Source organism: Dendrobates tinctorius, unplaced genomic scaffold (assembly GCF_039654945.1).
Source record: "Dendrobates tinctorius isolate UK_male_01 unplaced genomic scaffold, ASM3965494v1 ptg000070l, whole genome shotgun sequence".
NCBI lineage: Eukaryota > Metazoa > Chordata > Amphibia > Anura > Dendrobatidae > Dendrobates > Dendrobates tinctorius.
The window spans coordinates 26945001-26971887 of NW_027361738.1; the positions used below are offsets into that span (position 1 = coordinate 26945001).

The window sequence follows — 26887 nt, forward strand, 5'->3', positions numbered from 1 at the left end:
ATATCGGAGTCACCGTATCTGCATCATGAGATGTTAATACTTTTCTATCATTCTACAAATATGCAATGAGAAACTTTGGAAACTGCCCAGAATTAGAAGGGAACCTGTCAGCAGGATTGTGCACAGTAACCTACAGACAGTGTCAGGTCAGCGCCATGGCCCTACAGTACCGATATCAGTAAATAAATGACACCACACACTTTAATAATGGAAGAAAAGTGGCCGTGAGTTTATTTTGGGTTAATAATAAATAACCAAACTGTTAAATAATTCCATGAAATTATCCAATATTACCGTACCAGAGAAACAATCCACCCCTTAACGGGCGATTTTCCCACAATCAGGCTGTGTGTCCACGATGCGATTTTTAAGCGTTTTTGCTGCGATTTTCGGCGCGAAAACGTTTAAAAATCGTGTACAGAACGCCCCCCATGCATTCCTATGGCATTCCGCACATGCTGTGCTAATGCTGCGCTTTTTTCTGCGGCGGAATCGCATCGCAGAAAAAATCGCAGCATGATCATTCTTTTGTGCGGAATTGCAAAGAATTGCCGCGATTCCGCACCCATAGGAATGCATGAGAATCGCTTACTTCCCGCATGTGGCTATGCCCACCATGCGCGAAGTGAAGCGTCTCATGTGCGGTTGGTACCCACGGTGTGGAGGAGAGGAGACTGTCCTCCAGGCCCTGGGTACCATACCCCTGTAAAAAAAATTAAAAAAAAATAAAAAATCGGGGTATATTTACCTTCCGGCGTCACGCGCTGCATTCCCTATTTTTTTTTTATATCATTTTTAACATTCTATCTTTTACTACTGATGCGGCATAGGCGGCCTCAATAGTAAAAAGCTGCTCACACTTGTCAAACACTGTGTTTGACGAGTGTGACCAACCTGTCAATCACTTTCCAAGCGATGCTTCAAATTGCTTGGAAAGTGCTTGAATATCGCACGCGAAAATCGCGATCATAATCGCGGTGAAATCGCACGGAAAAAACCTGGCGATTTCTGGGAAGGAGTCCGGTTTTTAGTGTCCGGAATAAAACGCTACTGGGCACATAGCCTAAAACATCACGACAGATAATCTGAAAATTAAGGAGGGAGGGGGAGTCTTCTTTCTTCAGGAAAATGTTGTCTGAGGTAAAAACTGCCAGGGCAGGGCTTTTTATAAACACAGAAAAAAACGCCAAATTTCTCCAGCCAATCCTGGCCCGTTAAAACGTTGCCAAGGAAACCAGTCAGAAACCAGATATGCCCTTCTCCACAAACCATACTGAGGGCGCCCAGCCCACTTTTAACCCATTTTTTTAAATTAAAATTAAAACAATAAATATTATTACGGCCCGTATGGCCATGGGACCCCCCCTTTATGTATTCCTTTATTGCAGGGGTGGGGGGCTGACATTATACGGAATAAAATGATACCTTGGTTGATGAAATCCTCTTGTGGTTGTTGTGTAAACTTTATTTTCAGCTTTGAGTTATTGATATGCTCGTGCTCCAGGTCTGCCTGTGGAGGGGTCTTTATGGATACCGCCAAAGAAAAGAATTAAATACACATTATAGATGGTGCTTGCCTGCAGAAGGGGATTTTTTTTCCAATTTATATATATAATATTCAGGTCAGTGAGGGACCGGTGACCTGTCGGAAGCGATACAGATGAATACCTAATCAGATCACCAACCCAGGTATCATTGTAATCAGTATAACGGGGCTGACCTGACACTGTCTGTAGGTTACTGTGCACAATCCTGCTGACAGGTTCCCTTTCTACAGGATTGTCCACTTTCTTTAAATGCCTTTGTAGTAAATGCATGAAATTACGATTCTGTAGGACCTTTTCTTATAATTCTGAATCGTGATGTTGCGTTATTGTTCCTCCTGCAAATTTCTCCCCAAAAAAGAGGCGTCACCACATAGTCTGACCTTGTCCAATCAGTGCAGTCAGTGTTGGAGTGTAACGACAGGAGTAATAACAGCAATGCAAAGATGGAAGATTAGATCCTTCAGAATTTACCTTCTTCGGTATATAATAGTCTCTGGCTATTTTACAGATAACTTATTTTTTTTATATATATATTCCACTGATACATGTGGCAAGAGAACAAAACTAATAAAATATAACTTGTATTTGGTATATATTAAAAGTAAACGAGCACGGACAAAGTTGTTACAAATGTATATATGGAGGCCGATTCATCAGGGCTGGCGTACTGCATAATCGCTCAGCGCCAGGCTTCCTAAAATAAAATGCACCGAATTCAGTAAGAGGTGCACGCTACTTTGTGAATTCGGCACGTCTTGTATGCGGTTGTACCTCTGCGTGCTGCTCCAGTGAGCTCTGCCCATTTCAGTGGAGCGGAGTCCAGAAAAAAATGCCAAAAGTTGCCTCTGGGTATCTGTCATCTAAAAATTCTGCACACCAGAGCACACGTTCACTCTGTCGCCACCATTATAGCCTATGGCGTAGTCGGCACATAGTCCGAATCCCACTGATGGGCGGTTCGGACAAAAACCGCAAGAGGACTCACGAATGTGGAGATAAGTGCACCAAGAAAGCGCCCATAGTGTTAAAGAGGCATGTTTAGCCGTTTATCAGAGTATATTTAGTTACATGGTCATATTCTTCGCAGTCTACATCCAGCTCCTGTAGTGGTGGTGGCTCAGAACGGTAGTGCCCACCACTAAATTGTCAAACTGAGCGTGAAGCCAAGCAGATAATGAAGTAAACTCACTGCCCACAGCACATTACTGACACTGATCATGAGGAATCTGTCTCATAGTGGTGGAAACCCTGATTCCAATGATGTGTTGTTTACAGGGCTGCTTGCTGTAGTTTTGATAAACTGTTTTATCACCAGGAGATTATCACTAGTGAACTAGTTAAGCTACATCCAGTTCTAGGATATGTTGCTGTTTTTACAGCTTTTTACTTCTCTACACAAAAACACATCCCAGTTGCTCAGGTGCGCGGACTCACCGGGCATCGCTGGTAAAAGAGCTTTGTTCTCTGTTACTAAGACGAAGAATGTGATCTCAGCTGCTGCCGGGTGCGGAGCATCGGGGACGAGAGCCAGCGTTCTGTTTGTGATATGGCTTGGTTCCGTGGAGTATAAACTTGGCTGACTTGATGGATGGCAGGTGGCCCCTTGTAACCGCAGTCTTCTCTGGACTACCTAGTTCCTGTATTAGGGTAATAGTGGATTAATGTATAACTGAAAAGTGGGAGGAATTGACTTTGCCCAGACGACATGCACATATGTCATACGTGATGACTTTCTCTAATGTGCTTGGCTGCAGTTGAGCGAAAACATTTTTTTCAGGCCTTTGATCTGGCAGCCACATTGGTTGCCTGTGGCCACTGGACCATGGCACTGCCAACCTGCACCCACCTACCAGCAACCCGAGCTTCTCTTCTGATTAGTAGGACGACGCAATGTCACTATTGCACGATGCATGGGTGACTGCTAGTGTTGAGCGAGCGTGGTTGGATGCTAACAGAGTATCTCCGGCGTACTCTAATACTGGTTTTGAGTCGCTATGGCTGTTCGATATCTGCAACACATGCAGGGATTGCTTAACAAACAGGTTTGCTGGGCTTTGGTGCTAAGGCCTCAGACTGCCAACATGACTTCTGTTCATGGCAGCCATGGATCTGGTGTGAAATCCAACAAATTCTGCCAGAATTTTTCTTTTAGGGTGTGTGCACACGCTGCGGTGTACAGTACCATTATTCCCTATGGGAATAAAAAACCTCAGTGTAGACGGTGCAGATTTTTCCACGCGGTTTTCCTGCGATTTTGAAACCGCAGAAAGAATTGACGTGTCAATTCTTTCTGCGGATTCCTATCTCCACCATTGTGGAGTTGGTGAAACCGCAGGGCCAAACTGCAGGATAATCCGCAGATAAACCGCAAATCTGCACCCCATTCCGCAGCGTGTGCACGTAGCCTTAGGCAACAATACGGGAACCAGAGAAAACTGTCTGTTTTGTACATTGTTTTAGATGTATGAACCTTGACGGCATGCTGCGTATGTACTGTACTCCAGTCATCCATAACGTTAAACATGGCTGTGGAGTTGGAGTCAATTTTGGTGGAGTCAGAGTCGTGGAAATTGAGGAGTCGGAGGTTTGGCTTACCGACTCCACAGCCCTGTCGTTACAACCACTGCCAGGTAACTGAATAACATTGATTTTTTTCAGTACAATGGCTCCAGTGGCTCCAGTCAAGGGGTCTTCAAGGCAACAATTCATCGGTCCGTTCTTTAATTCACTGATGTATCCTATATGGAATGAAAGCCAAATCCCAATACTGAAGGAAAAGGCGGAATTGTGTTATTATCACGGTGTTAGAAAATGGAGATCATGATTATGTGCATCATCCATGACATGACCCGTCTGGAGCGCCATTTGTGACTGTTCCCCTCATCTAGTTATGTAAAGATGTAACTAAAGTTCTAATAGTAAGCTGACCGCTATGCCACCCACCTCCGCCATAGCAGAGCATGCACGTGTTCTCAATAGGTAGAGAGGAATAAGACGCTGGCACAGTATATCTTCTATAAGAACAACGGATCAAGCATCTTAAAATCCAACATGCCTGACCATTTTTTTTTTCTTCTGAGAATAAAATATATTCACAGCTATATGTATATTGTAGATTTATATACCATAATATGTGTGTGTATGTATATATAATATATGTATATATGTGTGCGTATATATATATATGTATATATGTGTGTGTGTGTATATATATATATATATATATATATATATATATATAATGTGTGTGTGTGTACATACTGTAGAGGTTTGCACTCACTCAGCTATGGTAGAAGTAGGCACAGGAAGCGGTATTGCTGAAATGTCCAGCTAGGTTTATTAAGAACTAGCTGAAGATCCCGGCGCTGCCCAGGCATAGTAACTAACTACGGTTTGTTATAACATATTATAATGACTATATATATATATATATATATATATATATATATATATATATATATATATAGCTGTGTAGAGCCCCGCCCACTCCGCATAGCCACATTCACTATATTATCCCACATCATCCCGTCAGCCACAGCCACCGGACTACTACCCCTAATATCCCACATCGTCCCATCAGTCTCAGCCACCGGACTGCTACTCCTAATGTCCCACATCATCCCGTCAGCCATAGCCACCGCACAACTACCCCTAATATCCCACATCATCCCGTCACAGCTGCCGGACTACTGCCCCTAATATCCCACATCATCCCGTCAGCCAGAGCCACCGGACTACTACCCCTAATATCCCACATCATCCCGTCAGCCTGGGGTCAGAACCACAGTGCTGAGTGGAATGGCCCCAACTTCCATACCAGGGATTCCATTAATAGAAGCCTGGGGTGAGAATCAGAGCGCTGAGGGATTTATCCTAACTTCCATACCGGAGATCCCTTTAAGAGAGGCCTGGGGTCTGTACCAAAGCGCAGAGTGGATTTGCCCTCACTTCCATACCGGGGATCCCTTTAAGAGAACCTGGGATCAGAACCAGAGCACTGAGTGGATTTGCTCTGACTTCCTTACCAATGATCCTTTTAATAGAATCCTGGGGTCAGATTCAGAGTGCTGAGGGATTTGCCCTAACTTCCATACCGGGGATCCCTTTAAGAGGGGCCTGGGGTCAGATTCAGAGCGCTGAGGGATTTGCCCTAACTTCCATACCGGGGATCCCTTTAAGAGAGGCCTGGGGTCAGATTCAGAGCGCTGAGGGATTTATCCTAACTTCCATACCGGGGATCCCTTTAAGAGAGCCTGGTGTCAGAACCAGAACGCTGAGTGGAATTGCCTAACTTCCATACCAGGGATACCTTTAAGAGAGGCCTGGGGTTAGAACCAAAACACTGGATGGATTTTCCCTGACTTCCATACCAATGATCCCTTTAAGAGGGAAGATGTGCCTATTGGATGGAGGATGTGAGATGTGTATATGGGCACGGTAGGGGGGGGATTCATTTCTGTTGTGCTGTCTGCTCCTTTCTGGGGGGCAGACAATGGCTGGGAGCTTATGTTCCCAGGGTTGCTAGATTTCTCTCACCATGTCATTGTCTGCTGAGGTGTTTTCTGGAGTGGGAAAACTGTTGCTCATAGCAACCAATCACAGCTCAGCTTCTTTTAAACAGCTCTGGTGAAATGAAAGATGCTTCGTGATTGGTTGGTGATACACACACATTAATTTTTATATATAGAGATGCATAAACCGCCAAAGGAACCAAACAAAAGAACAACCATTTCCGGCACAAATAAAGTCCATACAATATTGCGGGTTCGCCCACTCAGGATAGTGTCAGGTTCTTTAGGCCTTAGCCCAGACCAACACACAGGAAATCCACACCTCTCCAGACCCAGACACTGACTGAATGAGACACTCGGTCTCCATTTTATCTGCCGAACCACTCCCCTGGGGTGGGGATATGTGAGCGATCCTTCCCACCCATCTCTTTTGACTGCTCGTAAAACCCTGCCCTGGAATAGCCTAATAACTCTCTCAGCACTATATGTACTGGAGCATGCTTCCGAGCTCACATCACCGAAGCTGCCAACCTCGATGATACATATCTCCCCTCAAGGACCTGTTTTGCAGCCTTGTTTCAAATGTTGCATCTTACTTGGAGTGTCGCATCTGGGGAAGTTAACAAATGCCGTCAGCAAGTGATCGCCATCGGTCCCAAGGTGGGCTTCTCTCTCTATTACAGGTGTTTGCTCATCAGGTTCGGCATGAGATACCTTATTCACCTGCTCATGAAAAGATGATCTACCATGGTCGCTCTCTAGGGCCCTCAGCTTCTCTAACCCTTTAATCTCTTTGCTTCTGGAGCCTGGTCCAGTAGTCGATATATTGATCTGTGGTATAAGTGCTCCTGTTATATTAGATTCATCAGTATCCTGATCTGGATCCTGATGAATCATGACTGAGCTTCAATGTCTTCACGTCTGACGAAGCACCATGAATCTTGCAGAGCCTTGTGAACTATCGCTGGAGAGTCTGTACGGGTCTGTGTGGGTTCTAGACAAGCGGGGGATTGTTGGCTGTGAGAGCCCACTTGGTTATCTGCCTCATCTCATGGGCCCCATTTGTGAAGTGTTATTCGAAACTGCTCACGGTTCTGGCATGAAATGCAGGTATCGGCCTTGGTGTATTTTACTTAAAAAAAAAATAATAAAAAAAAAAAAAATCCCAACTCCTGAATTCCTTACATACGTATGAAAGCATCCCTATTTTGTATTCAGACGTGTTAGTCTTGTGCATGTCATTACCTCCGCACTTACATATCCCAGGCGTGTTCGGAAAGGACATGGAATGTAACCACAAAACAGGACTGTTCTGTTACGGGCTCCCAGGCTAGAAAGCAGCCCTGTGCCGAGCGCACGTTATCCAAACTGGGGCTGTGCCACGTCCATCAGGATTCCTGTGACGCCCCCTGGGATATTCCTCGGGCCCACGTAACCCTTACTGACCAGATCGCCTATAGATGGACGAGTTAATGGCATCGGCTGAATAACGTGGCTGCTTCTCTAACCTCTATGGACTTGAAGCAAAGACGACATGTTTTCTGCAGCAAGAAAATAACTGTTTAGGGTAGTCTCTTACATTGAGGTCAAACGCATTTACATTTGTGATTTTTAAACCCGCCATATAAGCTCCTTGGAGGGGGGTAGGGTTGGGTGGGAGATTTACTATGATTAATGAAGCAAAATTATGGTCAAATTTATGCAAAAAAAAAACAATGAATCTGATTACTTGTCTTGTACCACTAGTTTATTAAAAAAAAAAAATACCCAAAAAACTAGATGTGGCGTAGTCAAAAAGGGAGGGTCTCATAAAAAGGTGAGGCTTATTTGAAAGGGAGGAGCTAAGCATGAATGGGCGTGGCTTAAAGGGTAATTCGCTCCAGTTGTCCCCCTCAAAATATTGGTTTCATTGTAGACTTATTGACAAGTGTTCCACATTTCTCAGTCCTCATAAATGTAGAAAACTGTCAGACTGTATTAACTCTTTATAAATATTAGACCGGATTGATAAATCTACCTCAATGTGTGAATACGCCCTAAATACATCAAAACTGAATCTGACCATGTTTCCAAAAGCAACCGTAGACAAAGTGGCTTTCACTTTTCCAGTATTGTTTATGCCGCTCCCTTTGATAACACTATACACAATGGCGGCACATAGGAAGCCATGGGCACGCTGCCAGGTGAGCCCTGATTGCTGCCTTGGGTGTGAGCCTGATACAGTGACTGAACAGATGGGTTACCAAACAGCATCCACGCCGAAATCTGCTCTTAAACTTTGAAAGGATTTATTCAGGCCTACATTATCACATATCCAATATTAAAAACTTGGAAACTTTGCAGGAGACTTTTAGGGTAAGTTCACACTTGGCGTTTTTTCATATATTTTTTTTTTTTCTGCAGCAAAACTTGATTTCTTGGCAGGAAAGAAGCTGCAGAAATAAAAGCAGGTTTTGCCTGGTTTTTCTTGCGTTTTTTGCTGTGTTTTTGGCACGCTAAATTTGTCTCTTGTACATGCTGATGCTGATAAAGTTTAGTGCAAACAAAAAAGTCTTATTCTACAGAATCGGGTTTTTGGCACAAAACACGCAGCAAAACCTCATGCCTGCGTATTTGCAGCGTTTTCTCATCACCCATTCATGTCAATGGGTGAAAAACGCTGAAAAAAAACCATGAACAAAGTGATATGCTCTATTGTGCAAAAAGACATGCAAAGTACGGAATACTGATGACAAAAAAAGCAAGATGTGTGCGGGAGATTTCTGAAATCTTGTAGGCATAGCTGGTGCCGTAAAGGTCCCGTTACATTTAGCAGTGCACCAGCGATCCCGACAACGATACGACCCGGTCAGGATCGCTGGTGCATCACTAAATGGTCACTAATGAGCTGCCACACAGGCAGATCTCACCAGCGATGCAGCAGCGGTCAATACTTACCTGTCACACGCAGCTCTGGTGACGTCTTCTGCCCGCGTCCATGGAGTCACTCATCGGCGCCAGCAGGAAGCCGACGACGAGAAATGGACCAGGCCAATCTCTCCCGATCAGCGATATCCAGCGGGGGAGCCGAGTCGGAGGTAGGTATCGCATGTAGCGAGATCGCTAGCAATATCACTGTTGCGTCACAAAATCGGTGACGCTTTAGCAATATCGCTATGTGTGAAGGGGGCTTAAAACACGGCTGAAAGTTTGCATAGAAAAGCACAAAGAAACGCTGAAAAAATGCCCAGTGTGAACTTACCCTTACAAATAAAGCAAAGTTTTTTTGGGTAATGCACCTTAGCTACTATTCTCATGAATTGCAGCTGACCTGCAGTCCCTGACAACAGCCACTGCAGTGCTGTGCTGCTCTCACTCTGTGTTCTGCCAGGGCTGCTGGCAGCTGATCTGAGGGATGCCAGGCGTTGGATGCCCACAGATCTGCTAGCACTCATAGATTAGGCTTTACAGCATTCCCATTGACTGTAGCCACCAATTGTCAATACTATGACTCGCTGACACGCTCTGTGATCTGTGCAGAGGTTATTGTGCAGAGAGGAAGAGGAGTTGAGCTGTGACAATTATCAATTGGAAAAGGTGTTATCGCTTACCTGTATATAGTTACCCATTGTTGTAAATTTGCCTGTGATGAAAAACTTGATTTAGGGTACTGTCACACTTAGCGATGCACCAGCGATATGACGCGATCAGGATCGCTGGTGCATCGCTTAGTGGTCGCTAGTGAGCTGCCAAACAGGCAGATCTCACCAGCGACATAGCAGCGGTCGAGGGTCGTTACCTGTCAGACGCGGCGATCCTGACGTCCTCCCGCCCGCGTCCACGCGTCGCTCGTCGGCGCCACAGGAAGCCCCCGACAAGAAATGATCCAGGACGTTCTCGCGCGATCAGCGATAACCAGCGGGGGAGCCGGTCGGAGGTAAGTATCAGACATAGCGATATCGCTAGCAATATCGCTGCTACGTCACAAAATCGGTGACGATATTGCTAGCGATATCGCTATGTGTAACGGGGGCTTTAAACAGCTGGTTCTTTAAAGGGAATCTTTCAGCAGATTTTTACTTATTAATTTGAGAGCAGCATAATGTAGGGACAGAGACACTGATTCCAGGGATGATTCAACAGCTTGCTATAGTTTTAATACAGTCGTTGTTTTATCAGCAGGAGATTATTACTGCAGGACTAGCTGTCGCATGCAGGCTAGTCCAGCTGATCTGTGTAACCCCTCCCCCGCCACTGATTGGCATAAGGTATAAACTACAAAGAAAATTGTGAGCACAGCAGTTTTAATTTGGAGTAATTTGGATTTCACCCCCATAAAAATTTGAAGCAAATTGACATTTTTTCACTTTTAAAATCCCCACCACATGTCATTTGGAAGATATTTTTTTGCAGCCTGTGGGTGACAGTTGTTAACCCTTCACGCCAAGCATGTTTTCACCTTAATGACCAGGCCAAATTTTACAATTCTGACCACTGTCACTTTATGAGGTTATAACACTTCAACAGATCCCAGATTCTGAGTGTTTTTTTGTGACATACTGTACTTCACTTTAGTAAAATTTGTTCGATATGACTTGTGTTCGTGTGTGAGAAAAAATTGGAAATTTGGAATATTTTGCAATTTTCAAACTTTTAATTTTGATGCCAGAGAGATATGTCACACAAAATAGTTAATAAATAGCATTGCCCACATGCCTACTTTACAACAGCACAATTTTGGAAACATTTTTTTTTTGTTAGAAGGGTTAAAAGTTGACCAGCGATTTTCTAACTTTTCAAAAAAGAAAAATTACAAAACCATTTTTTTAGGGTCCACATCACATTTGAAATGATTTTGAAGGGCCTATATAAGGCCAATATGATAGAAAATACACCAAAATGACACCATTCTAAATCTGCACCCCTCAAGGTGCTCAAAATCACATTCAAGAAATGTATAACAGTAACCCTTTAGGTGCTTCACTGGAATTTTTGCAATGAGGAAGGAAAAAAAATGAACATTTAACTCTTTTTTCACACAAATTTTACTTTAGACCCAAATTTCTTTATTTTCGTAAGGGTAAATGGAGCAAATGGATCCCAATATTTGTTGTGCAGTTTCTCCTGAGCATGCCGATACCCCATATGTGGGGGAAAAGTACTTTTTGGGGGCACAGCATGGCATTTGCCATCTCCTATCTCAGTAATGTAATAATGTGTTTTCACTGAATACATATTTTACCTCTGAAGTAAAAATTTTGGTAACGACTTAACAATTCTGGCAGAGAAAGTAGCTAATTTCGCTCATGAGATATATATTACAAAGCTGTTTATTTTCACATGTTCTATTGATTTATGAAATAAAAATTAAAATGATGGTTACTCTTTAATTTTAGTTTCATTAATTAGAAATATATTGAAGGCAAATGTGTTTTCATTACATTTTTCTCATTCTCCACGATAGCACAATAGGACAGAGAGAGGATCCGCCGCAAGGACAGAAAACCCTATAGCTCTAAAAGGCGGAGCCCTCCAGTACGCCTCAGTGGTTTTCTGTCCTTAAGGGAGGCTCTATGGCTTTCCGGTGCTGCCGGGGAGTGAAGAATACATGGTTCCAGGTAGTGGACCAGCGGTGTCACGGGCGGGTGTAGAAGGCGACGTCTGTGGACATCTCCCTAGGAGCGTGTGCTGGGAGACGGCAGAAGTAAACTGATGCCAGATCTGGGGGCACGGCCTGGTATGGCGCCGTGCTTACCCGGAAACTAGCGTCCGACGTCACATCAGGTGGCGCGGTACATCGCTGGGTAACCGGTGTAGCCAAGCATTCGGGGGGCACGACCGGGTATGGCATAGTGCGTCCCCGGAATGGAGCTAGGCTTCTACTGGGGACACGACCTGAAATGGCATGGTGCATCCCCATCAGCAGGATTAGATCCAGGGATGGAATCCAATTCCTACACCTGGCTCAGTTTGGGGGCGAACCAAGGGGGCTACAGGATAAAAACATCCCGCCACCTCTGAACCATGATACGCGAGATATATCAGATGTTGTCTGGACAGATTGTGTAGCTGGGTACATGTGCTTTATGGCAGATGTAATGAATGGAAGACAACTGACTTTTAACATGGCAGTAGATTATTAGGGTGTATTGACATGCGGAAGATCAATCAAAAAAGGTTTTGTGACTGAAAAATTCATGACATTTTAATGGGATTGTTTATGCAGCTTGTGCATGGATTTCTGCACGCACCATTTAAAATTCTTCAGCAAATCTGCTGTATGTGATTATACTGTTCTTGTTTCCAGGAAGGGATGGAGTATGTTCCCTGCCCCACAGACCCTGAGAGGGAGGGTTATCATCCTGCCTTATCTAGACCCCCTGTCTGACATTAAGGGACCCCATACTCTTTACATAGCCATCTGCCGAATGATATTTCAAGGGACAGCTATCTCCTCCAAAATGCGGGAAAGCTTGATATTGTGCTCCTGTATTCTCTATCAGAGAGCCGCTGCAAGATGAGAAGCCGGAGGCCCCCCATACACATTTTCATCCGATATCCATGGGTTCAGCTGATTTTAGTCCATTCTACATCCAACCTCTAATGACAATGAGATGACTCTACTCATTCTATCCCAGTATATACAACAAAGCTAAAAACCACTACATATCGCAGTCGAGTGGCCATTGTGAGAACTGGAATATTTTAATAATTGTTTTGTGTGCGTAGCCAAAAATCATCAAAATTAGAAAATAATGTTTATATGTGATTACTGGTTTCAATTAGCTTTAGCAGATCTATGTAGCAGATCTACAATGCCTACAAGTAGTATTCAACCCCCTGCAGATTTAGCAGGTTTACACATTCGGAATTAACTTGGCATTGTGACATTTGGACTGTAGATCAGCCTGGGAGTGTGAAATGCACTGCAGCAAAAAAGAATGTTATTTCTTTGTTTAATTTTTTTTTAAATTGTGAAAAGTTTATTCAGAGGGTCATTTATTATTCAACCCCTCAAACCACCAGAATTCTGTTTGGTTCCCCTAAAGTATTAAGAAGTATTTCAGGCACAAAGAACAATGAGCTTCACATGTTTGGATTAATTATCTCTTTTTCCAGCCTTTTCTGACTATTTAAGACCCTCCCCAAACTTGTGAACAGCACTCATACATGGTCAACATGGGAAAGACAAAGGAGCATTCCAAGGCCATCAGAGACAAGATCGTGGAGGGTCACAAGGCTGGCAAGGGGTACAAAACCCTTTCCAAGGAGTTGGGCCTACCTGTCTCCACTGTTGGGAGCATCATCCGGAAGTGGAAGGCTTATGGAACTACTGTTAGCCTTCCACGGCCTGGACAGCCTTTGAAAGTTTCCTCCCGTGCCGAGGCCAGGCTTGTCCGAAGAGTCAAGGCTAACCCAAGGACAACAAGGAAGGAGCTCCGGGAAGATCTCATGGCAGTGGGGACATTGGTTTCAGTCAATACCATAAGTAACGTACTCCACCGCAATGGTCTCCGTTCCAGACGAGCCCGTAAGGTACCTTTACTTTCAAAGTATCATGTCAAGGCTCGTCTACAGTTTGCTCATGATCACTTGGAGGACTCTGAGACAGACTGGTTCAAGGTTCTCTGGTCTGATGAGACCAAGATCGAGATCTTTGGTGCCAACCACACACGTGACGTTTGGAGACTGGATGGCACTGCATACGACCCCAAGAATACCATCCCTACAGTCAAGCATGGTGGTGGCAGCATCATGCTGTGGGGCTGTTTCTCAGCCAAGGGGCCTGGCCATCTGGTCCGCATCCATGGGAAGATGGATAGCACGGCCTACCTGGAGATTTTGGCCAAGAACCTCCGCTCCTCCATCAAGGATCTTAAGATGGGTCGTCATTTCATCTTCCAACAAGACAACGACCCAAAGCACACAGCCAAGAAAACCAAGGCCTGGTTCGAGAGGGAAAAAATCAAGGTGTTGCTGTGGCCTAGTCAGTCTCATGACCTTAACCCAATTGAAAACTTGTGGAAGGAGCTCAAGATTAAAGTCCACATGACACACCCAAAGAACCTAGATAACTTGGAGAAGATCTGCATGGAGGAGTGGGCCAAGATAACTCCAGAGACCTGTGCCGGCCTGATCAGGTCTTATAAAAGAAGATTATTAGCAGTAATTGCAAACAAGGGTTATTCCACAAAAGATTAAACCTAGGGGTTGAATAATAATTGACCCACACTTTTATGTTTAAAATTTATTAAAATTTAACTGAGCAACATAACTTTTTGGTTTGTAAGATTTATGCATCTGTTAATAAATCCTGCTCTTGTGTGAAGTTTGAAGGCTCTAACTTATTTGCATCTTATCAAACCTGCTAAATCTGCAGGGGGTTGAATACTATTTGTAGGCACTGTATGTAGCTGCCAAAAATGGATCCCTGGCTGGGTCAGTCAGCTAAGTACATCACCTGCTTTCGCTAGATCGAGAGAGAAGAGGCTTTAATTACAAAGGCATGGCATAAAAACCCACCGCCAAATGCTTTTTTTGATATTATTTCCTAATGACACATTTACCTTAACCTGTAAAGTGTACGGCATGAGACCGCCTAGACCAGTGATTGACTGCAGTGGTCATGTGATTGATTTTTGGCACATTGTTAGGGTACCGTTACACTTAGCGATGCACCAGCGATCCCGACCACAATATTTCCCGGTCAGGATCGCTGGTGCATCGCTAAGTGGTCGCTAGTGAGCTGCCAAACAGGCAGATCTCACCAGCGACATCGCAGCGGTCGGGGGTCGCTACTTACCTGTCAGACGAGGCGATCCTGACGTCCGCCCGCGTCCACGCGTCGTTCGTCGCCACAGCAGGAAGCGCCCGACGAGAAACGGCCCAGGACGTTCTCGCGCAATCAGCGGGGAGCCGGTCGGAGGTAAGTATCACACATAGCGATATCGCTGCTGCGTCACAAAATCGGTGACGTTATAGCGATATTGCTAGCGATATCGCTATGTGTAACGGGCCCTTTACTGCTGTTATCACAGGGAAAGGGGGATTAAATAGATAACATGACAATAACCCCTTCTTCATTTACTTATTTAGTGTATTTTTTGAAAGACTTTTTTTTTTTTTTACTGTTTTTTTTTTTTAAATAAAATCCCAGACAGTCCCTAAATATTGATTGCCAGGTGTTATTACAATTAAAGCAGAATTCTTGTGCATTTCTTTTAAGAACCCCTAAGAAAATGTCAAGACAGCTAGAAAGAGGACGTTAACGTAGGTGGTAGATCCCTGATGGCAAGGTTTTTTTTTTCTTGGAAAATCAGAAATCCGCTGCAGATAATGGGGCCTATTCAATATAATTTGTGGGGCGGTGGGTGGAGGAGTCTACTGTAACAACAACCTTGAATACTAGACATTGTAGTGTGATGTGTTTTCTACCCATTAGGGTAGATAGGAAGATTTCTCCTTTGACATTCGCATGGAGCTTTGTTTGATTCCATAATGATTGACCACATCCATTATTTATTTCCTCCTTTCTCGGCTGTGTACGTAGCACATCAGATTTGGGTTATGCCTGAGAGATCGTGAAAGGAAGAAGCAGCGGCTTCCTATAGAATCCATGCTGCCGTGCCTTCATGTTTTCCACATCACAGTCGTCCACTATATTCAATACTTTTATACCTTTTGTATTTTAACCATCTCTTCTTTTGTTTTGGTCAACAGGGAGTGGGGCAACCGCTGTGGTCCAAGCTGCCTACTGCACCCCCAAGAAGGAGAAAGTGGCTATTAAGAGAATTAATCTAGAAAAATGTCAGACCAGCATGGACGAACTACTGGTAATGTGAATTAAACTTTCTAGCTTTGTTGATAGAAGTCGAACACGTTTTAGTAGTCATGTGTCCATTTTACCCTTGAAATGACTGTTGGCCTTTTTATCTTTAATTTTGCATCTTGGACGCCTTTTATAAAATTATAACATAATTTTCCCGCCGTAAGTGACGATCAGTGATATAGAACGCCAATAATTGTGAGGGTTTTGCATAACTGGCCAATTAAAGGGAATCTGTCAGTAGGATCATTCCTACGAAGACGTCTATATGGGCACGCGGTTCATCCAAAGTGGAATACAATTATACCTTGATATCTTTGATCTGATGTCTTATTCCTGAGAAATCTACATGAGCTGTTGGGATCTATGGGCCAGACATAGATCTCCCTGAGAATCTGTCTCCTGGTCTTATTGTAAATGAAAGGAGCCATTGCCAGTGTGTGGCAGGTAGAGCATGAGAGCAGACTGTCAGTCGTTACATGTCTCACACTGGTAACGCCTCTTTTTCAATTAAAATAAGCACTGAAGGCAGATTCTCCCTGAGATCTATGGCGCATAGATCTTAACAGCTCATTTATATATAAGAAAAACATGGATATGTCTGAAATAAGACGTTGAATTGCTGATATCAAGGTATCGTTTTATGCAACATTCTATGACCTCATGTCCACATAGACTGCTTAGGAAGGTTGATCTTTCTCACAGGTGACTGAACGGGGTGACTGTGCCGTGCAGAGGAGATGAACGGGGTGACTGCGCCGTGCAGAGTAGATGAACGGGGCGACTGCACCGCGCAGAGGAGCTGAATGGGGTGACTGTGCCGTGCAGAGGAGATGAACGGGGTGACTGCGCAGAAATAATAAACACTCTGCGCTTCCTAGAAATACTGATGAATCCCATTGCCACAAGTGTGATAAGCGACAGAATCACTATTGCCCAGGTGTGCCTTAGGCTGGTCACTATAAAAGGCCACTCTTAAAATGTGCAGTTTTATAGTATTAGGGGTGTCTGGTTGGGAGAAGGGGGGGGGGGGGGCAAAAAACAAGTCAGTATCTGGTGTGACCACCATTTGCCTGACACAGGGCACTCGCCTTTTGTTCACAAAGAAAAAGTCTCAGATATTTGCATTCTGTTCATGAAAAATGGGAATAGGAACAAAAGTGTTGTGTTCATAGATTTGTTCAGTGTTGATGATAATGACAAGAGCATACATTCTTGAACCCTAAAGTATGGCATCTAGGTCACCATTGTGCGGTGGTTTCCATGTGTGACCTGGCCCAGGCTTGGCTTTGGCTGAGCTCTGATTCTTACACTTTTATTAAGCAGAGATTGGTTTGTAACCACCAGATTAATTGGCTTCATTGTCCAGTGGCTGCGAAGCTTCCTGAGTGCGGCGTGCCAGGGAGGGGAGTTGCCGGAGCCTTTGTTTCATAGACTCCTAGTCCTCACCGTCCCGCACGCCGTCTACATCAAATGGATTGAAGCGGATGGAATGTGATGCTGTTTATTATTCATGGGCCTTGTGATTCCCGCCTGGCACTCGCTGTTTACTACTGCACATCAAACAGCTGATTTTTCGTTTTCATTGTGTGCTTTCTGCGGCTTTGTGATTAACCTCCTCATGGCCTAAGACGCGGCACATGCACGGGTTACACTGCTGCAGATAGACGCGGCTCCCTCTATGGCTTTGTAGAACTGTCATGGAGGCAGAAAAGCTTCTGATGTTTTATTCTTTTTACAGTTTGATGAGAACAGTTGGAAATAAAAATATATCATGGGCACACAATATAGTATGGAATGGCAGTGCTCATGTAGGACGAAGGGCTGGTATCACCTGCCATCCGGAGGCATAGAGGTCATAGGAAACCTGGAAGGAGGATTTTACAATCTAAACCTATATACCAGTGCTTCTCACTAAAGTAGAATATCATCAAAAAAGTTATTTTATTTCATTTCTTCAATACAAAAAGTGAAACTCATATACAGTCATATGTTAAAGTTTGGGCACCCCTATTAATGTTAACCTTTTTTCTTTATAACAATTTTGTTTTTTGCAACAGCTATTTCAGTTTCATATATCTAATAACTGATGGACTCAGTTATATTTCTGGATTCAAATGAGGTTTATTGTACTAACAGAAAATGTGCAATCTGCATTTAAACAAAATTTGACCGGTGCAAAAGTATGGGCACCTCAACATAAAATTGACATTAATATTTCGTAGATCCTCATTTTGCAAAAATAACAGCCTCTAGTTGCTTCCTGTAGCTATTAATGAGTTCCTGGATCCTGGATAAAGGTATTTGTGACCATTCCTGTTTACAAAACAATTCCAGTTCAGTTAAGTTTGATGGTCGCCGAGCATGGACAGCCCGCTTCAAATTATCCCACAGATGTTCAATGATATTCAGGTCTGGGGACTGGGATGGCCATTACAGAACATTGTAATTGTTCCTCTGCATGAATGCCTGAGTAGATTTGGAGCGGTGTTTTGGATCATTGTCTTGCTGAAATATCCATCCCCTGCGTAACTTCAACTTCGTCACTGATTCTTGCACATAATTGTCAAGAATCTGCTGATACTGAGTTGAATCCATGCGACCCTCAACTTTAACAAGATTCCCGGTGCCGGCATTGGCCACACAGCCCCAAAGCATGATGGAACCTCCACCAAATTTTACTGTGGGTAGCAAGTGTTTTTTCTTGGAATGCTGTGTTTTTTAGCCTCCATGCATAACGCCTTTTTGTATGACCAAACAACTCAATCTTTGTTTCATCAGTCCACAGGCCCTTCTTCCAAAATGTAACTGGCTTGTTCTAATGTGCTTTTGCATACCTCAGGCGACTCTGTTTGTGGCGTGCTTGCAGAAACGGCTTCTTTCGCATCACTCTCCCATACAGCTTCTCCTTGTGCAAAGTGCGCTGTATTGTTGACCGATGCACAGTGACACCATCTGCAGCAAGATGATGCTGCAGGTCTTTGGAGGTGGTCTGTGGATTGTCTTTGACTGTTCTCACCATTCTTCTTCTCTGCCTTTCTGATATTTTTCTTGGCCTGCCACTTCTGGGCTTAACAAGAACTGTACCTGTGTTCTTCCATTTCCTTACTATGTTCCTCACAGTGGAAACTGACAGGTTAAATCTCTGAGACAACTTTTTGTATCCTTCCCCTGAAAAGCTATGTTGAATAATCTTTGTTTTCAGATCATTTGAGAGTTGTTTTGAGGAGCCCATGATGCCACTCTTCATAGGAGAATCAAATAGGAGAACTACTTGCAAGTGGCCACCTTAAATACCTTTTCTCACGATTGGATACACCTGGCTATGAAGTTCAAAGCTCAATGAGGTTACTAAACCAATTTAGTGCTTCAGGAAGTCAGTAAAAAGTAGTTAGGAGTGTTCAAATCAAGAAAATGATAAGGGTGCCCATACTTTTGCACCGGTCAAATTTTGTTTAAATGCAGATTGCACATTTTCTGTTAGTACAATAAACCTCATTTGAATCCAGAAATATAACTGAGTCCATCAGTTATTAGATATATGAAACTGAAATAGCTGTTGCAAAAACCAAATTGTTATAAAGAAAAAAGGTTAACATTAATAGGGGTGCCCAAACTTATACATATGACTGTATTATATAGAGTCATTACAAACAGAGTGATCTATTTCAGGTGTTTATTTCTGTTAATGTTGATGACTATGGCTGACAGCCAATGAAAACCCAAAAATCATAATCTCAGTAAATTAGAATAATTAACAAAAAACACCTGCAAAGGCTTCCTAAGTGTTTAGAAAGGTCCCTTAGTCTGTTTCAGTAAGCTCCACAATCATGGGGAAGACTGCTGACTTGACAGATGTGCAAAAGGCAGTCACTGACACACTCCACAAGGGGGGAAAGCCACAAAAGGTCATTGCTTAACCCCTTCGCACCCGAGCCTGTTTTTGCCTTCGTGACGGGCCAATTTTTTCAATTCTGACCAGTGTCACTTTATGAGGTCATAATTCTAGAACGCTTCAATGGATCCTACTGAATCTGACATTGTTTTCTCATGACATATTGTACTTCATGATGGTGGTAAAAATTTTTAGATATGATCTGCGCTTATTTGTTAAAAAAATCAAAATTTGGCGAAAATTTAGAAAGTTTTGCAATTTTCAAACTTTTAATTTTTATGCCCTTAAATCAGAGAGTGATACCGCACAAAATAGTTAATAAATAACATTTTCCACATGTCTACTTTACATCTGCACAATTTTGGAAACATAATTTTTTTTTTTAAGGAAGTTATAAGGGTTAAAAGTTGACCAGCGATTTCTCATTTTTACAACAAAATTTGCAACACCATTTTTTTTAGGGACCACCTCACATTTCAAGTGAGTTTGGGGGGTAAATATGACAGAAAATACCCAAAAGTGACACCATTCTAAAAACTGCACCCCTCAAGGTACTCAAAATCACATTCAAGAAGTTTATTAACCCTTCAGGTGCTTCACATGAATGAATGGAATATGGAAGGAAAAAATAAACATTTAACTTTTTTTCACAAACATTTTACTTCAAAACCATTTTTTTTTTATTTTCACAAAATTTTTTGTGCAATTTCTCCCGAATACGCCAATACCCCGTATGTGGGGCTAAACCACTGTTTGAGCACAAGGCAGAGCTCAGAACGGAAGGAGTGCCGTTTGACTTTTTCAATGCAGAATTGGCTGGAATTGAGATCGGATGCCATGTCGCATTTGGAGAGCCCCTGATGTACCTAAACAGTGGAAACCCCCCACAAGTGACCCCATTTTGGAAACTAGACCCCTTAAAGAACTTATCTAGATGTGTCGTGAACACTTTGAACCCCCAAGTGCTTCACAGAAGTTTATAACGTAGAGCCATGAAAATAAAAAATCATTTTTTTTCCATAAAATGATCTTTTAGCCCCCAATTTCTTATTTTCACAAGGGTAACAGGAGAAATTGGACCCCAAAAGTTGTTGTCCAATTTGTTCTGAGTACACTGGTACCCCATATGTGGAAGAAAACTACTGTTTGGGCACACGGTGGGGTTCGGAAGGGACGTAGTGATGTTCTGGAATGCAGACTTTGATGGAATGGTCTGCGGGTGTCATGTCGCGTTTGCAGAGCCCCTGATGTACCTAAACAGTGGAAACCCCCACAAGTGACCCCATTTTGGAAACTAGACCCCCCAAGGAACTTATCTAGATGTGTGGTGAGCACTTTGAACCCCCAAGTGTTTCAGTAAAGTTTATAATGTAGAGGCGTGAAAATAAAAAAATCATTTTTTTTCCACAAAAATGATCTTTTAGCCCCCAATTTTTATTTTCACAAGGGTAACAGGAGAAATTGGACCCTAAGAGTTGTTGTCCAATTTGTCCTGAGTACGCTGGTACCCCATATGTGGGAGAAAACTACTGTTTGGGCACACGGTGGGGCTCGGAAGGGAAGTAGTGACGTTCTGAAATGCAGACTTTGATGGAATGGTCTGCGGGCGTCATATTGCATTTACAGAGCCCCTGATGTACCTAAACAGTGGAAACCCCCAATTCTAGTTCCAACCCTAACCCCAACACACCCCTAACCCTAATCTCAGCCCTAACCATAACCCTAACCACAAACCTAACACCATCACACCCATAACCTTAATCCCAGCCCTAACCCTAACCCTAGCCCTAACCTGTGTACCTGCTTTTTTTCTTTACTTCTTTTTTCTTTTTGTGACAAGATCGCTGCCCTGCGATCTGACTCATAGTAACGCCACTTCTCCTCTGATCTCACACTGACAGATGATCAGAGGAGAAGCAGCGTTACTATGTGACAAGATCGCTGCCTGGCACAGCTGTGCCAGGCAGCGATCTAGTCACACAGTAACGCTGCTTCACCTCTGATCATCTGTCAGTGTGAGATCAGAGGAGAAGCCGCGTTACAATGAGTGAGATCGCCGGGAAACAAGCAGCTTTCCCAGCGATCACTCCCATTGGCTGCTGTGACGCTGACGTCATCAGGACCTGAACCAATCAGGTCTCGATGACGTCGGGGGGTCCCAGCATGCATTGTGCACCGGGATCCCCGCGTTATAAGGTATGTGGGGGTCCCAGGGGGCACTAAACCGCCGACAGTAGATAAACGTCGGCGCTGCACAAAGCCCAGCAAGCGCCAATGTTTATCTACGGTGGGCGGTCGGGAAGCGGTTAAGAAGCTGGCTGTTCACAGAGTGCTGTATCCAAGCATATTAATGGAAAGTTGAATGGAAGGAAAAAATGTGGTTGAAAATGGTGCACAAGCAACCGGGATAACCGCAGCCTTGAAAGGATTGTTAAAAAAAGGTCATTCGATAATTTTGGGTAGATTCACAAGGAGTGGACTGCTGCTGGAGTCATTGCTTCAAGAGCCACCACACACAGACATATCCAGGATATGGGCTACAAGTGTCACATTCTTTGTGTCAAGCCACTCATGACCAATAAACAATGCCAGAAGCGTCTTACCTGGACCTAGGAGAGAAACAACTGGACTGTTGCTCAGTGGTCCAAGGTGTTTTCAGATTAAAGTAAGTTTTGCATTTCATTTGGAATTCAAGGTCCCAGAGTCTGGAGGAAGAGTGGAGAGGTACAGAATCCAAGCTGCTTGAGGTCTAGTGTGAAGTTTCCGCAATCAGTGATGGTTTGGGGAGCCATGTCATCTGCTGGTGTAGGTCACTGTGTTTTATCAAGACCAAAGACAGCGCAGCCGTCTACCAGGAAATTTTAGAGCACTTCATGCTTCCCTCTGCCAACAAGCTTTTTGGAGATGGAAATTTCATTCTCCAGCACGACTTGTTACCTGTCCACACTGACAAAAGTACCAATACCTGGTTTACTAACAACAGTATCCCTGTGCTAGATTTGCCAGCAAACTCGCCTGACCTTAACCCCATAGAGAATCTATGGGGTATTGTCAAGAGGAAGATGAGAGACACCAGACCCAACAATGCTGACGAAACCTACAAAAGACAAAATGAAAAATACCTTGCTATAATTAAATAAGTAAAAAGCAAAAGTGCATTTAAATCATACAGAGTTCTTAGTAATTAGTTCTTAGTAATTAGTATTACTAAGAACTCTGTATGATTTAAATGCACTTTTGCTTTTTACTTATTTAATTATAGCAGGTTTTTTTTTCATTTTGTCTTTTGTAGGTTTTGTATGCTTTTTGGCCATGTGAACATGCATTTATATGCTGCATGTGTACCAACTCAAACCAAGCTCAATTTTTGTGTTTTTTCTTTGTATTATTCCAACAATGCAGACGAGCTGAAGGCTGCTATCAAAGTAACCTGGGCTTCCATAACCCCTCAGCAGTGCCACAGGCTGATCGCCTCCATGCCACTCCGCATTGATGCAGTAATTGATTCCAAAGGAGCCCGACCAAGTATTGAGTGCATTTACTGACCATACATTTCAGTAGGCCAACATTTCGGATTTTAAAATCATTTTTCAAGGTGTTGTTATAAAGTATTCTAATTTACTGAGATAATGACTTTTGGGCTTTCATTGGCTGTAAGCCATAATCATCAACATTAACAGAAATAAACACGTTAAATAGATCACTCTGTCTGTAATGTCTCTGTATAATATATGAGTTTCATTTTTTATATTGAAGAACTGAAAGAAATGAACTTTTTGATGATATTCTAATTTAGTGAGAAGCACCTGTAGATCATAGAGGAACAACAAAAATGACACTTTTAAGCAACATGAAAATTAGCCTGTAAGTGAATTGGGGGGGGGGGGGGTGTCTATACACTTATAGGATGCCCCCAGTTAATGCCTTAGCTAGTTTTCTTGTAGTTTCAAGGATTGATTTTCTCAGCCCTAGAATATCAAATTACTCTAAGGCAAGTATTTTTATGTACTACTGCCCATACAACCATATCAGTAGTTTGATTAGTAAAATCTTAAATTTCAGTATAAGGGCTCGCTCCCACTGATGTATAAATCGGACGCGTGCAATCCTGTAAAAAATTGGGTTGCTCTCGCACCAATGTTATAATAGGAGGCTGTGCAGATCTGCGTAGTTTTTCTCGGCTGTATTCGGCATGAGAACAAGATTGCAGCATGCTGAGATATCACTCCGAAATTGAACAGTGCAAGAATAAAAATCACACGCCGTACGGACCATCAGTATAACATCCGATTTTTATAGATACATTACAATTCTGAAACATACGCTGTAAAAGATTAATAGCTGGTGAGAAAAAAAAACAGATTGTATATGGACAAGTGAAAAAAATCGTCCTATTTCCCTGGGTGAGAATGGAACCGATTTTTGTGTGTGATATTATGAGCGAACCCAAAGAGTCGTGCTCATAGGGAGCAATATTCCATAATAAGATTCTTTCTATGAACAGCAGTGAAATGTGTGTGTGGCATGTAGTTCTCCTGTTACTTTAAGGTACAGTGGGTATAAGAGGTCTACATTATAGTTGCCATCCCTTATCTTCTCCTGCAACTGCCACCAGCAGGGAGGAAGTAAAGGGCTGCAGTAACGAAAATCTCCTCCTAATCGGCCCCATACTGAAATAAATGGAGCGTACAAGTAAATGCAGTTACCAATCCATTACTCATTTACTAATTCCAGGATTACACACCGAGCGGCAGACCCTAAGAGGCTTTAAGCGACCAGTGGAGGTACGCGTCAAGCAATGTCTTGTTACTGTAAAAACATGTAATTCTGATGTGTGATACAGACCTGCGCTGCGATGATTAATAATTAAACGGCACCTGTCACTTCCTTCCGAAAAAAGCAGCCACCAACGCTGTAGATTAATGCATCTGAGTAATGTCTGGCTGTTTTTTTTTTTTTTTTTTTGACTGCCTACATACCTTATGTAGAAGTTTTTTAGTTGCATCTACGCAGTCTGCCAGCCGTACTTTTATTTTTGCATTGTGCCTAATAAATATTGGGGCGGTCATTAAGGCCCTGTTAACATCACATTTTGTGTTTAGGTTGTGCTCAAAGAAATTCTAAGGCTGCGTTCACACGTCCAGTAATCTTCCGTGAGGATGGATCCAGCAGCAATCGGTTGGCAAAACAGTTGTGCAGTCACAACTTTTTCGTCCTTTTAGGCTATGTGCATACGTATTAAAAAATCCCAGAAAAAGGAGTTAAGACTAAATAATAAAAATATATACTAAAAGGTATACTCCAATAAAAGTTATAAGCAAAAAAGGAAAAATAAGGAGCATAAAATACCATATATAAATATATTTTTTAATATATTCATAAATATTAATTATCAATTACATAAAGAGATGTTTATATTTATTATTTTTTATATTAAAAATTCTTAACAATGTGAAGGACACAAGACATAAGGTCCGACACAGTTACTGTAATTACAGATCAGGGAGACAACCTTATTATATCTTCACATGTACCACTAGTACCAGACACATAAAATCCTTAATGCCACTTTAGATAGAGAGAGGGATATATATATATATATATATATATATATATATATATATATATATATATATATATATATATATACACAGTGGGGAAAAAAAGTATTTAGTCAGTCAGCAATAGCGCAAGTTCCACCACTTAAAAAGATGAGAGGCGTCTGTAATTTACATCATAGGTAGACCTCAACTATGGGAGACAAACTGAGAAAAAAAAATCCAGAAAATCACATTGTCTGTTTTTTTTTTCATTTTATTTGCATATTATGGTGGAAAATAAGTATTTGGTCAGAAACAAAATTTCATCTCAATACTTTGTGATATATCCTTTGTTGGCAATGACAGAGGTCAAACGTTTTCTGTAAGTCTTCACAAGGTTGCCACACACTGTTTTTGGTATGTTGGCCCATTTCTCCATGCAGATCTCCTCTAGAGCAGTGATGTTTTTGGCTTTTCGCTTGGCAACACGGACTTTCAACTCCCTCCAAAGGTTTTCTATAGGGTTGAGATCTGGAGACTGGCTAGGCCACTCCAGGACCTTGAAATGCTTCTTACGAAGCCACTCCTTCGTTGCCCTGGCGGTGTGCTTTGGATCATTGTCATGTTGAAAGACCCAGCCACGTTTCATCTTCAATGCCCTTGCTGATGGAAGGAGGTTTGCACTCAAAATCTCACGATACATGGCCCCATTCATTCTTTCATGTACCCGGATCAGTCGTCCTGGCCCCTTTGCAGAGATACTGCCCCAAAGCATGATGTTTCCACCACCATGCTTTACAGTAGGTATGGTGTTTGATGGATGCAACTCAGTATTCTTTTTCCTCCAAACACGACAAGTTGTGTTTCTACCAAACAGTTCCAGTTTGGTTTCATCAGACCATAGGACATTCTCCCAGAACTCCTCTGGATCATCCAAATGCTCTCTAGCAAACTTCAGACGGGCCCGGACATGTACAGGCTTAAGCAGTGGGACACGTCTGGCACTGCAGGATCTGAGTCCATGGTGGCGTAGTGTGTTACTTATGGTAGGCCTTGTTACATTGGTCCCAGCTCTCTGCAGTTCATTCACTAGGTCCCCCCGCGTGGTTCTGGGATTTTTGCTCACCGTTCTTGTGATCATTCTGACCCACGGGGTGGGATTTTGCGTGGAGCACCAGATCGAGGGAGATTATCAGTGGTCTTGTATGTCTTCCATTTTCTAATTATTGCTCCCACAGTTGATTTCTTCACTCCAAGCTGGTTGGCTATTGCAGATTCAGTCTTCCCAGCCTGGTGCAGGGCTACAATTTTGTTTCTGGTGTCCTTTGACAGCTCTTTGGTCTTCACCATAGTGGAGTTTGGAGTCAGACTGTTTGAGGGTGTGCACAGGTGTCTTTTTATACTGATAACAAGTTTACACAGGTGCCATTACTACAGGTAATGAGTGGAGGAAAGATGAGACTCTTAAAGAAGAAGTTACAGGTCTGTGAGAGCCAGAAATCTTGATTGCTTGTTTCTGACCAAATACTTATTTTCCACCATAATATGCAAATAAAATGAAAAAAAAACAGACAATGTGATTTTCTGGA

At 42.9% G+C, this 26887-nt stretch overlaps 1 protein-coding gene across 1 annotated transcript in view; it reads left to right on the forward strand.

The window, feature by feature from the left end:
- The window catches only part of OXSR1 (oxidative stress responsive kinase 1), a 149398-nt gene that overhangs the window by 43591 nt on the left and 78920 nt on the right, over window positions 1-26887 (forward strand). The window contains exon 2 of the mRNA XM_073581496.1: window positions 15758-15870. Coding sequence (XP_073437597.1) covers window positions 15758-15870 — 113 coding nt within the window. The remainder of the gene's footprint in view (window positions 1-15757; window positions 15871-26887) is intronic.